Source organism: Tachysurus vachellii, chromosome 16, assembly GCF_030014155.1.
Source record: "Tachysurus vachellii isolate PV-2020 chromosome 16, HZAU_Pvac_v1, whole genome shotgun sequence".
Lineage (NCBI taxonomy): Eukaryota > Metazoa > Chordata > Actinopteri > Siluriformes > Bagridae > Tachysurus > Tachysurus vachellii.
Window position 1 is genome coordinate 6641611 of NC_083475.1, and position 12500 is coordinate 6654110.

The window sequence follows — 12500 nt, forward strand, 5'->3', positions numbered from 1 at the left end:
TCACTGGTGCCCTTACTGGTAGCCATGTCCTGTCTTGGAGCCATGAACGGTGGGATCTTTGCAGTACCTAGGTATAGATTCTGTTCAAAGGAAACACATTGTCCCATTTATTAGGACACAAAATCACCTGCCGATTAATGCACTTATCTAATAAAGTGGACATTGTGTTTGTAAATTCTGCATCCTGTCTATTTAATCTGTTTCCTCATATTTTAATGTGTCTGTGTGTCTGTGTGTAGAATGTTATTGGTGGCTGCCAGAGAGGGACAATGTCCAGTTCTGTTTTCCATGATACACATACGCAGAAAGACACCGATGCCTGCTGTACTGTTGCTGGTAATGTATTGTATTGTTGTAATGGCTGCTTCTACTGAATCATATATATTTGGTTTTACTGTTATTGCCTTTTCCCCTCAAGGGAGCATGAAAATATTATAAGTATTAGAACAAACACACGAATATGTATCTATACACTCTGACCAATCAGATATAAGCATTTATGCACTTTGTGGAATGTAACGCTGTTTTAATGTAAGTTTTGTTCACCAGCGTTTAGTTGATGCAGTAACAACAGGCGGTTACTGGAAAATACTTAACACCAGTATAGTAAGAGTAACTCTGCTTGACTTGTGGCTGCATTGAATAAACCCATCTGTGAATATTTTTCATTAACAAAACGTTTCATTTTGTTCGATCCCTTATGTATGATGGACTGTCTCACTTCTTGTTGTTACAGTCCCCTCTAACTGTGATCATGGTGGCAAAAGGAGAAATTTATCAGTTGATCAACTTCGCTTCCTTCTCACGCTGGCTCTTTGTTGCCTTGGTTACGCTGGGGCTCGTCGTCCATCGGTATTGATTCCCAGACCATCCAAAAGCTTTTAAGGTTTCAAACTAGTTAATGAACTTACTTATTTCATAACCACAATGATAACAATATTAAAATATATATATATATACATATTTTTTTGCTGTTTTATCGCTGCAGATGTTTTGAATGACATGTTTATAAAAGATCAAATCATTGATTAAATTTGTGAAATAAAAGCTGAAATGTGAGCATCTGTCTGTCTGTCTGTCTGTCTGTCTGTCTGTCTGTCTGTCTGTCTGTCTATCTATCTATCTATCTATCTATGCATGAGCCTAGGTTCCTCTGGCTGTTCCTGTCATCTTCACAGTGGTGTGCTTCTTCATTGTGGGTCTGTCTCTGTATTCAGACCCCTGGAACACAGGTTGCAGTTTGGGTGTTACATTCACTGGGATCCCAGTGTACTACCTGACCGTGAAACACTCATATGTTCCGACCCGCTGGAGAAAAGCCTTTGGTGAGTTTCCTTCCTCGACCAAATGTAAACGCATTGTTGTTAGACATGTTTGTTGTCTGTGTACACTTGTCAGTTCATCTCCAGTAAGCACTTCATTCTGGTGCGTGTCACCGTGGATGTAAAGCCTGTCCCCAGAACAACTGTGTATAAGGTGTGAATACACTCGACCTGGGACACCTGTCAATCACAGGGGCTATGTGACTATGCAGTTTGTAATAAGCACTATACAAATAAAATTGACTTAATTTAATTGAATATTGAATAGAATTTCTTATACTGTTACTTCTTTTTCATTCTTTCCATTAACTTTTAAAGGAGTTTTTAGTGACCAGCAATATTATTTCCTCCCTTTGCTTTGTTTAGATTACTGCAGTAGACAACTTTAGATTTTACTGGAAGTAATACAGCAAGAAGTTCAGACCTACTGAAAGAACACTAAACGCTTCGGCGCCGTAGTCCGCATTAGGATCTCCTCGATTCGTCAACAAAACCGTCCAACAAACTCACAACGGATCGCCACGAAACCAACCGATTCTCAAACAAATGTTTAGCGTAATAAGTAGTAGAAATAACATCCTGACCTTCAGCTGTGGAGTGTCTGTGGAGTCTGTATATAATGTAGTAGTATCAGCTTTGTTGATTTGTGCTGTAATTACAAGTAAATAAATAAATACTGTTAAATGCTAACCAGAGATCAGTCGTGTCAATTTAACTGACATTTATTGGAGAGTCATTTAATCTGGATTGTAGTATAGTGCTACTCAAAAAGAACACTTTCTGTCAAATCTCTGGACTTTCTACTGATAAATAATGCAATATCTTTAATGATAAAATGATAGTGACTTGTATACCGTGAAACAAACAAACAAATAAATAAATAATGCTGATTTTTTATGTTGTTGTTTTTCGGCTGCTTCATGTTTGGAGACACTACGGCGAACCATCCAGTCCGCATATTCGGATTCTACATAGGTTTATCACTGGATGTGCTTCCTGACACAAACCCCCCTATTTTATCTGAACTCTGGGCTGAGACTGAGATTGTTCAACCCCTCACTGGCTGGGTTTGGTTCATTGCCTGGGAATCAAACCAGGGCCAAAGCAGTGAGAGAATAAGCTCCTGCCACTGGACCATTAGGAAATGCAAATAAAACACATAAAAAAAATAAAAAGCATAATAAAAACCCTAAATCTAAAAATGTAAAATAAGCATTCTGTTGATCTGTTCTAAGTTCATTATATTTTTGTTAAAACTTTATACTATAAGAAAATAAATTAGTAAAGAATGAGAAAAGTAAATCAATAACCACACACACACACGTTCTAGTATCTCTTTTAGTAAAATCATGTACGTAGAACAAAGGTTACGTGTTTAAATGAATACTGCAGCCTTTTCAACGTAATGTTGTTCTCTCATTTTGGCTATTAGTGTCGATTGAAGCCTGAAAAGCGTCACACAACAAAGGAACTTTGCTTGAATAATAAAGGTAACACTTTACAACAAAGGCTTTATCAGCAACCATCCTCACCGGAACTTGCTATCGTACTGCGCTTTATCTAAACAAACACTGAACTTGTCCCCGTATAATGACATAGCAACATCTCATTGCCAACTAACACCGTAACACCGTCCCCTTTTATAAGCCCTACAGAGTCCCTTCTACACTACAGAATAATAGTAATACATTTAAATGTATTAGTCCATATAATGACTCGGGGCTCAAACAAGTCTTCATCTCCTCATCCCCTCTCTCCCACTGTTAGACTCCATTAGATTAGTCTCAAGCTCTTCTGATGCCGAGTAGTCAGCGGCAGTGAGCCTTCCTCAGCACAAGTGTATTCTCTTCTTTTATAGTGATATGTAGAAATGTATATTTGCATTTATATTAGCAATATAAATAAATTAATGAACTAATTCATTCATTAATCAACCGAAAGCAGAAATCAAGGAGAGAAGATATATATATTCACTTAAAAGATTATTTTAAACAATACACATAGATTGTGATGACGACAAAGCCAACGCATGCAAGAGACCAGGACTGAGAGATGTGTTAAAACATAACTTTATCATTTATTCTAGAATCCTGCACACCATGTTACAGCTGTTCATGTGTATAAGATATGAAATGAAATGCTGGAGTAAATAATACCAAAGAAATGGATAATAAGCTAATGTACTGACAGAGAGAATTGATGTAATTCCAAAGCAAGTTGAGCTTTTATGCAAAACTGCAGACTTGGCTTTTTTTTCCTTTAAGCTACACATGATAGCTTGATGTGTTTGATATCAGTTTGTGTCTCAGTGGAAATGAATATTTTTACTTCACCCAGCCCTTTAGGAACTAGAAACACTGCAGCATAAATACTGTAGTAAGCTGCTGGCGTACGATGAACCGAGTGCCAAGACAAGATCGTTAAATTCATGAGGTAAACAATACGATTGAGAAATCTCAGTTCTATTCTACTGTATTGGAGAATTTGTTTACAGATCTGGTTTATTGTGTTTTTTTGGCTGGCAAAAAAATTTAAAATAATAATAATTAGAAGAAAACCATCAGCTTCAATTCATCAAGTCATTTCTTTCACCATCAATGTTAAAAACTTTGCATGCAGTAGTGTCTACTTGGGGATTTGCTTAAATCTATGTACTTATTTACACTCAGTTTTTCATTCATTCATTTTCTACCGCTTATCCGAACTACCTCGGGTCACGGGGAGCCTGCGCCTATCTCAGGCGTCATCGGGCATCAAGGCACACTCAGTTTTAAAATACCTAAAATACATCTACATACATAAATATTAAATATAAATATAATCGGTTCTTCAATACATTCCTTCGCTAAACACCCTGGAGTGATGAATACACTCAAATTTCACATATGTACAGTAAAATGACAGAGTTTTACACACACGCGCGTGTACAGAAAAATCTGTGAGGAAAAAAACAGATACATGGATCTGTGGAAAAAGCAATGGCAGTGAAAATCAGCATGAGCAGCTTATATAAGAAATGTTTCCAGTTTTTTATTTTTTTTTTTGGAATGGAAACTTGGCGGTCATGTCCGACTCACCGTGCATCAAAATAGAGAATCAAGCACCGTTGTAGAGATTAAATTACAAAAATATTATATATCATTGCAAAAAGGCAGTTAAAAAAGCATGTGAGCAGCGTGAATAGAGTTTTTTTTTAAGTGATACATCTAATTTTAGCTCAGGAATAAACTGTGACCAGCTGAGGTTGGCCATGTCCAGGTCGTCATCCTCCAGCCCAGAGAAGCTGATGTCCATTAAGATGTTACTCAGGCTGTCGTTCATGGTGTCCAGTACAAAGCCCTCGGTGAGCGAGTGGTTGCTAGATTCCGTCTGCTGCTCGTGGGAACAGGAAGCGAGCAGCTCACGGGGGGAACCGAACAGCGGCAGGTCTCTGAAAGGCGTGCTGCAGAAGCTCAACTCGCTGTGCTCGTGCCTCTGCGGCGGTGTTCTGATCGGGCTGAAATCCATAACGCTGCGGTTCCCTTTATCCAGCGGCGTGCTCTTCCACGGCTCCGGTGAATTGCTGGGTGTGGAGGAAAACGGGTGGCTCCCTTTGTCAGGTGTTTTAAAGGTTTCGCTTTGCAACTGCAAGTCTTGCCGGGGCTCCAGATCACACTCCATTTCCTGAAAGGTGGAGACCAAGCTGGAATCGAAGAGCAGAACAGGCTCCTCGTTGGAAAGTGGGACTAGACGCTGCTTCCGACGTGAGATTCTCTCGTATCTCTTTCTGAGTATCTCTTTCTGTTCGCTGTTACAGGGTTCACTGAATGGTATACACACACGTTCTTCCTCTACTTCAGCAACCGGGGCAGACATCACCACCACACTGGATTCACTCTTGGGGACATTTTAAACAGCGAAGTAGATGAGTGTTTACAAACTAGTTTGCAGTTTTTATTTACAGAGAATGACACGAGGATGCCAAGAACACGGATCAAAACAGGAGACAAGGCATAGTTTAGACTTAAACTTCCTGCTTTCTGCCTTAACGACTCAAATCCTGGAATAAAATAAGTGTGATCTTTGGAGACGGTGATGAACCGTGTGTCCTCTCTGTCTGTCTGACTGTGAGAAGGAGGAGAGGGAAAAAAAGAAGGGGAAAAAGTGGCTTACTTGTTGGTAACAGACTTGCATGGCTTGTGGGAAAGAGGAGGCCGCTGGATCAACGGCAGGCTGTGGCAGGGTCGGGGAAGAGAAGAGGTCATGTCCACGTTTGTAAAGAAACTTAAAGGTTAAGCCTTAAAAGTAGTTTTAAATACAGAGAAAGATTTCTGTTCACCTTGTACATCTGGTCTAATGTCAGACCGCGGTTTGCTTCAGGTTTAATGGTCCAGTAGGAGATCTTGCCGTCTGCTCTCTCTCTGATGAACATGTCGTTCAAGGAAAGGTTATGGCGAATGGCGTTCTAATAGGAAGAGAAAAAAAAACAGATAAAACATACAGTAATAACACAGTAATTCATTTCCCTTAGATGATAAAAATAATAAAGTCTGCTCACATAGGATTAAAGTCAAATAAATATTAAAAAAATAATGTGTTACCTTCCAGCCAGGTTTAGCTACATTCCTGAAGTACGGGAAATGGTCTTCTATCCAGTTATAGATTTCCTTCAGTGTCATCATCTTATTTTTCTTGCTGTTGATAGCAAACTGGATCATAGCCATGTAGGAGTACGGTGGTCTTTCTGACAGAGGGCCCTTAACGGCACTCGGGTCTTCCTCTGTGTATTGTGGCTAAAAAAGGGAAACAGAATCAGTTGGGTTTTTTTTGTACAAGAATAAAAGGAAATCCAACAGCCTACAGGGTTTACATCTAAAGAACAGCCATCTTGTTAATGCTAAATGAAGTACAGTAAACACTGATGATATGGATTTAATCTAAAGTGAACTTTATATAAACAATACCTCCTGGAGCTGTACGCAGCCATCGAATTTTTCTTTGCACGTACATCCACTGTTTGGTAGAGTTTGGTCATTTCCGGCTACACCTGCTTCAGGTCGGTTTTTATTCTCTGATGTGGCCTGGAACAGAGCTTTAACTTCATCGTCAGATCCACATCTTCCACTCAGAAAAATGAACTTGTTTGGCCCCGGTGTACCACCTTCCTTCCTCTTGACAGTCAGTGCATCGAGGACGCTCTGAAGACCGGCGGTTTCTGGTACGACGACCACTAGAGCCTCCGGCCTAGTGGGATGGTCCACAACGCGGATGCCGTCTTGTGCAGATGCAGAGACGGATCGTGCTCCGGACGCCGTAGAAGATTTGTTCTGCGTCTCGTCGGCTTCGTTTCTTTGAAACGGCCGTTTCCTCCTCGTGAGGATTATCGGCCTTCTGGGACTCGACATCATCCTGTTCATAGCAGACTGCATACCTGAATAATTCATACAACGTAACAACAAAGTAAAACGTTATCTCACATTTTATCATAGAAATCAAACCAACATTTCAATGTGGATAGATGTTTAAGGACCATCACCTTAAATCCACGACCTTAACTTAACTTAACCAACAGCAGTAGCAGCTGAAATTAACCTATAGTGCTCTCAAATATATAAATCACTGATTCTTGAGATAAGGGACAAAACATGTCCCCCATCAAAATGTTACAATTTGCCTTAAAAAACAATAAATTGTTTCATTTAAAAATGCTTTAAAATTTGGATATGAAAGACTTGTGTATGTTTAGACCCTTAGTTTTGTATATATTTATGTTATTTCATAGTAATTTTATAAAACACCGGCACTGTACTATGAAAGCCCATGCAAATGAACTCGTCCTCTGTAGAGGTCACAGTATCAAACTGCAAAAAAAAGTGTTTTAAAATGCACAAAATGCACAAATATGAATATGAGGTTGATTGCATGACTTAATAAAATATCACAAAATACTTAAAGTGAACATTACATTATTTTATACATTAACAACAGCCTTTCAAAATCTGTCATCAATTCATGTCAACTCCGTCAGATATTTTTTAAATTCAGGAATATTTTGGTCAGCTTTAACCCTGAGGAACCCCTTTGAATTTTGTCTGTTGATGGATGCAGCAGTCCAACACATGGCCTCGTAAGTTTTACATTTTTTTAAATAATCAGCAAACAAGTTGAAATCCCTGTGGTCACAGCTTTTATGTGTCAACACTGTCTTCAAAGTAGGGATGATTTTAATCAAGAATTTTGAAATAAAAGTTGTATTTTGGTTTTAGTTTAGTGGCAGCTGACCACTGAGGAAAATCAAAATGGCTACCATTTATTAGACATGATTAAGTTGAAAAAACATGTTGTTTTGTCAACTCCGTCAGACGTCAACTCTTAAGTACTATTAAGATTAACATTACTATTAAGTAATGTTCACTACCATTCAAAAGTTTAGGGTCACTTGACTAAAATGTTAACTATGATCTTAAAAATCATTTAATCTGAAGGTGTATGGTTAAATGCTTGAAATTACTTTTGTAGACAAAAATATACCTGTGCCAAACAGATTAATTTCTGTTATTAGAAAACTAAAATTTTATTTTAAAATATTATTTTTGACATAGATGACTTTACACTGAATATTGAAGAAAAAACAGCCAATAAGAGCCCAGATTAAATATGGAGATGGATGACTAGTTGGGAGAAGCAGGGGATTCGGTCGATGAAATGGAAGATGAAATGGAAGAGGAGCCATTGAAAGGTCCTGAGGGTGCTATTCTTGATATAACTATCAACAGTATTGAGACAGGGGATTGGCTGGCAGTGGTGTATGATGATCACTGGTGGTTAGGAAAGTCCATTGATGTAGATATAGAACACCAAGACGTAAAAGTTGAGTTTATGCATCCTTGTGGCCCTACTGCCAATTTTCACCCAAAACATGGGAGGAGGGATGTCTGTTTCTGTCCATTGAAAGATGTCCTTTTGAAACTGACAGGGACAGCTTGTCCCCTCCAAGCAAGCTGGACCAGGGAGCTCTATGCCATAGCCCCTGATGTTATGGACTTCATAGAGCGTAGACATGTTCAACACCTCTTGTCCAATGTCCAAGTCCATAACTAAGGTTAGACAAACTGTTATAAATATCTAATGCTTGGCTCTACACCGAAGGCAGTAATAACAGGATAAAACTCTCTATATATTTACTTACTTGTTGAGAGAAATTGAAGTAAATGATATAACTTAATCCCTTAGTCTGAATCCCTGTGTTAATGTATAGATGGAATTACAACAGACATTTCAACCCATTTAGATTTACAGAAACACTGACATCATGAGTCTGATTGTTCACTTTTCATTTTTCACTTTTCAACCCCACCGGTTTGGAGAGATTTGCACGGCACGGGGTGGAGAGTGACGTCACAGCTCCAAATTGTTTTTGTTATTTCTAAGAAGGGGAAATATACTTGACGTTCATTTCTACGGCACAAATCGAGCACAAACGAATGACACCAGTTTTGTGTGATTTAGACGAACTGGGGTGGAGAGTGACGTCACAGTTCCCGAAAATATTTTGGTTATATCTCAGGAAGGAAAACAGATACAGTGTGTTGTATGGTGAGATCTATTCATGTCTGTCCAGCAGGTGGCAGTAATGTAATGTCTTGGCACTGTTAAAAGCCTGTGAAGAAGAGCTATCGGGGTTCACCACTGTTAGACACTTAACGTGTGTATGTTTTGCTGCTCTGATGTGTCACAAATAAAGCGACCATCCAAACAATGACTTCTCTGTGTGTTTGCTGGTTGGTCTTACAAGATACAACACAGTGTTTGTTTTAACGGCACAAATCGAGCACAAACGAACTAAGCCGGTTTTGAGCGATTTGGCGACGTGGGGTGGAAAGTGACGTCACACGGTCAAAAAAATAATGTTTAATATCTAAAACACCAAACCAGCACAAACGTTCGTTTTTGCGGCACAAATCAGCACAAACGAATGGCATAGTTTTGGTGATTATTTCTTTTTATGAGGTGCCAACTTCACGGGATGAAGACTCAGTCAGTGACGTCACGATATGCTAATTTGTTTAAAGTCATACCTACGTAATCACCGTCACTAAAATTGTACTTTTTTTTACATTGAAACTTGAAAAAAAATATATAGACAAACCTACCGACCCTTTTTTTTACTGTTACTGCAAACCATGTATGTTTCTTTTGTTCAATTGAGTGTGTTCATACATTAATACACCAACTTATCTACATGTCTTGTGTGCACAAAACCATTGATTGTATATATTAAAAATGAAAAAAATATTTGATATATATATATATATATATATATTCACTTATAAGATTATTTTAAACAGAGAATTGATGTAATTCCAAAGTGAGTTGAGCTTTTATGCAAAACTGCAGACTTGGCTTTTTTTTCCTTTAATCTACACATGATAGCTTGATGTGTTTGATATCAGTTTGTGTCTCAGTGGAAATGAATATTTTTACTTCACCCAGCCCTTTAGGACCTAGAAACACTGCAGCATAAATACTGTAGTAAGCTGCTGGCGTACGATGAACCGAGTGCCAAGACAAGATCGTTAAATTCATGAGGTAAAAAAAATACAAGAGAGAAATCTCAGTTCTATTCTACTGTATTGGAGAATTTGTTTACAGATCTGGTTTATTGTGTTGTTTCAGCTGCCAAAAAACTAAAAATAATAATAATTAGAAGAAAACCATCAGCTTCAATTCATCAAGTCATTTGTTTCCCCATCAATGTTAAAATCTTTGCATGCAGTAGTGTCTAATAAATTGCTCTGGTCCAGGTACGGTGGATGGGAAGTGCAAAACAAATTAACAAATCCGAAAACAAATTAACAAATCTGAAAACAAATTAACAAATCTGAAAACAAATTAAGAAATCTGAAAACACATGAACAAATCCCAAAGCATATATATATATATATAAAAACAAGAACAGATTCTGTTTCCCTTTTTTCCAGTTTGCAATCAACAGCAAGAAAAATAAGATGATGGATAACTGGATTGAAAACCATTTCCCTTACTTCAGAAATGTAGCTAAACCTGGCTGGAAGGTAACAAATTAATTTTTTTAATTTCATCTGGTAGGGGGGCACGGTGGCTTAGTGGTTAGCACATTTGCCTCACACCTCCAGGGTCGGGGTTCGATTCCCGCCTCCACCTTGTGTGTGGAGTTTGCATGTTCTCCCCGTGCCTCAGGGGTTTCCTCCGGGTACTCTGGTTTCCTCCCCCGGTCCAAAGACATGCTTGATAGGTTGATTGGCATCTCTGGAAAATTGTCCCGAGAGCACAGTGCTCATTTAGTAAATGCACAGCTGAAGAAGGGAAGGGGAGGGGAGAACTCATATAAAGAATGAAAAAGAAGTAACAGTATAAGAAATTCTATTCAATATTCAATTAAGTCAGTTTGATTTGTATAGTGCTTATTACAAACTGCATAGTCACATAGCCCCTGTGATTGACAGGTGTCCATATGAGTGTTTCACGGTCAGGTAGTACACTGGGATCCCAGTGAATGTAACACCCAAACTGTAACCTGTGTTCCAGGGGTCTGAATACAGAGACAGACCCACAATGAAGAAGCACACCACTGTGAAGATGACAGGAACAGCCAGAGGAACCTAGGCTCATGCATAGATAGATAGATAGACAAACAGACAGATACTCTCATTTCAGCTTTAATTATTTCACAAATTTAATCAACGATTTGATCTTTTATAAACATGTCATTCAAAACATCTGCAGTGATAAAACAGCAATATATATATATTTTTTAATATTCTTATCATTATAGTTATGAAATAAGTAAGTTCATTATCTAGTTCGAAACCTTAAAAGCTTTTGGATGGTCTGGGAATCGATAGCGATGGACGACGAGCCCCAGCGTAACCAAGGCAACAAAGAGCCAGCGCGAGAAGGAAGCGAAGTTGATCAACTGATAAATTTCTCCTTTTGCCACCATGATCACAGTTAGAGGGGACTGTAACAACAAGAAGTGAGACAGTCCATCATACATAAGGGATCGAACAAAATGAAACGTTTTGTTAATGAAAAATATTCACAGATGGGTTTATTCAATGCAGCCACAAGTCAAGCAGAGTTACTCTTACTATACTGGTGTTAAGTATTTTCCAGTAACCGCCTGTTGTTACTGCATCAACTAAACGCTGGTGAACAAAACTTACATTAAAACAGCGTTACATTCCACAAAGTGCATAAATGCTTATATCTGATTGGTCAGAGTGTATAGATACATATTTGTGTGTTTGTTCTAATACTTATAATATTTTCATGCTCCCTTGAGGGGAAAAGGCAATAACAGTAAAACCAAATATATATGATTCAGTAGAAGCAGCCACACAACAATACAATACATTACCAGCAACAGTACAGCAGGCATCGGTGTCTTTCTGCGTATGTGTATCATGGAAAACAGAACTGGACATTGTCCCTCTCTGGCAGCCACCAATAACATTCTACACACAGACACACAGACACATTAAAATCTGAGGAAACAGATTAAATAGACAGGATGCAGAATTTACAAACACAATGTCCACTTTATTAGATAAGTGCATTAATCGGCAGGTGATCTTGTGTCCTAATAAATGAGACAATGTGTTTCCTTTGAACAGAATCTATACCTAGGTACTGCAAAGATCCCACCGTTCATGGCTCCAAGACAGGACATGGCTACCAGTAAGGGCACCAGTGATGCCATCCTGGGCAGGGCTTTACTGGTGAAAGTGTGTGACGAAAAAATTAGACAGTGAATAATTTGACCTTTAAAAAATCAATCACCGTTTGATATTTCTAACATACTGACTACTGCTACGGCGTCGGATCTCAACAGCTCGTCTGCGGTCATCATAGTGTAATAGGCTACATTCACCAGCACGTATAATATAGTAACTGTGACCATGGACAGAATGATGGCCAGTGGAATGTTCCTGACAAGAAACAGCAAGAAACGAGTGTAAATATAAAGGTAAGAACAGATGTGATGATGCCTTGGGATCTTTTTTTATTCTCTACCTGTTGTACAAACCTTTTGGGATTGATTACCTTTCTGTCACAAGGTTTAATGCAAACCTGAAGGCAAAGACAAACAGGATTTCATAGAGCAGTGTGTAGATACACCTGAATAGACCTGTGCCTACATGCTACTGAGAGAAATGC

At 38.6% G+C, this 12500-nt stretch overlaps 2 protein-coding genes and 1 pseudogene across 2 annotated transcripts in view; 2 read left to right on the forward strand and 1 right to left on the reverse strand.

Moving 5' to 3' along the window:
- LOC132858744 (cystine/glutamate transporter-like) overlaps positions 1-1753 on the forward strand; it is a 3273-nt pseudogene extending 1520 nt beyond the window's left edge.
- Positions 1754-4460: 2707 nt separating this feature from the next.
- Positions 4461-6718, reverse strand: LOC132858745 (forkhead box protein M1-like). The gene is made up of 5 exons (XM_060889207.1): positions 6266-6718; positions 5903-6094; positions 5641-5766; positions 5370-5534; positions 4461-5210 (listed from the first exon to the last, which is right to left on the reverse strand). Exons 1-5 carry the CDS (start codon positions 6716-6718, stop codon positions 4461-4463), a joined length of 1686 nt encoding a protein of 561 aa, XP_060745190.1.
- A 1288-nt stretch (positions 6719-8006) lies between these two features.
- Positions 8007-12500, forward strand: part of LOC132858746 (forkhead box protein M1-like) — a 17165-nt gene continuing 12671 nt past the window's right edge. The window contains exons 1-2 of the mRNA XM_060889208.1: positions 8007-8165; positions 10283-10375. Of these exons, the coding sequence (XP_060745191.1) occupies positions 8007-8165; positions 10283-10375 (252 nt within the window). The remainder of the gene's footprint in view (positions 8166-10282; positions 10376-12500) is intronic.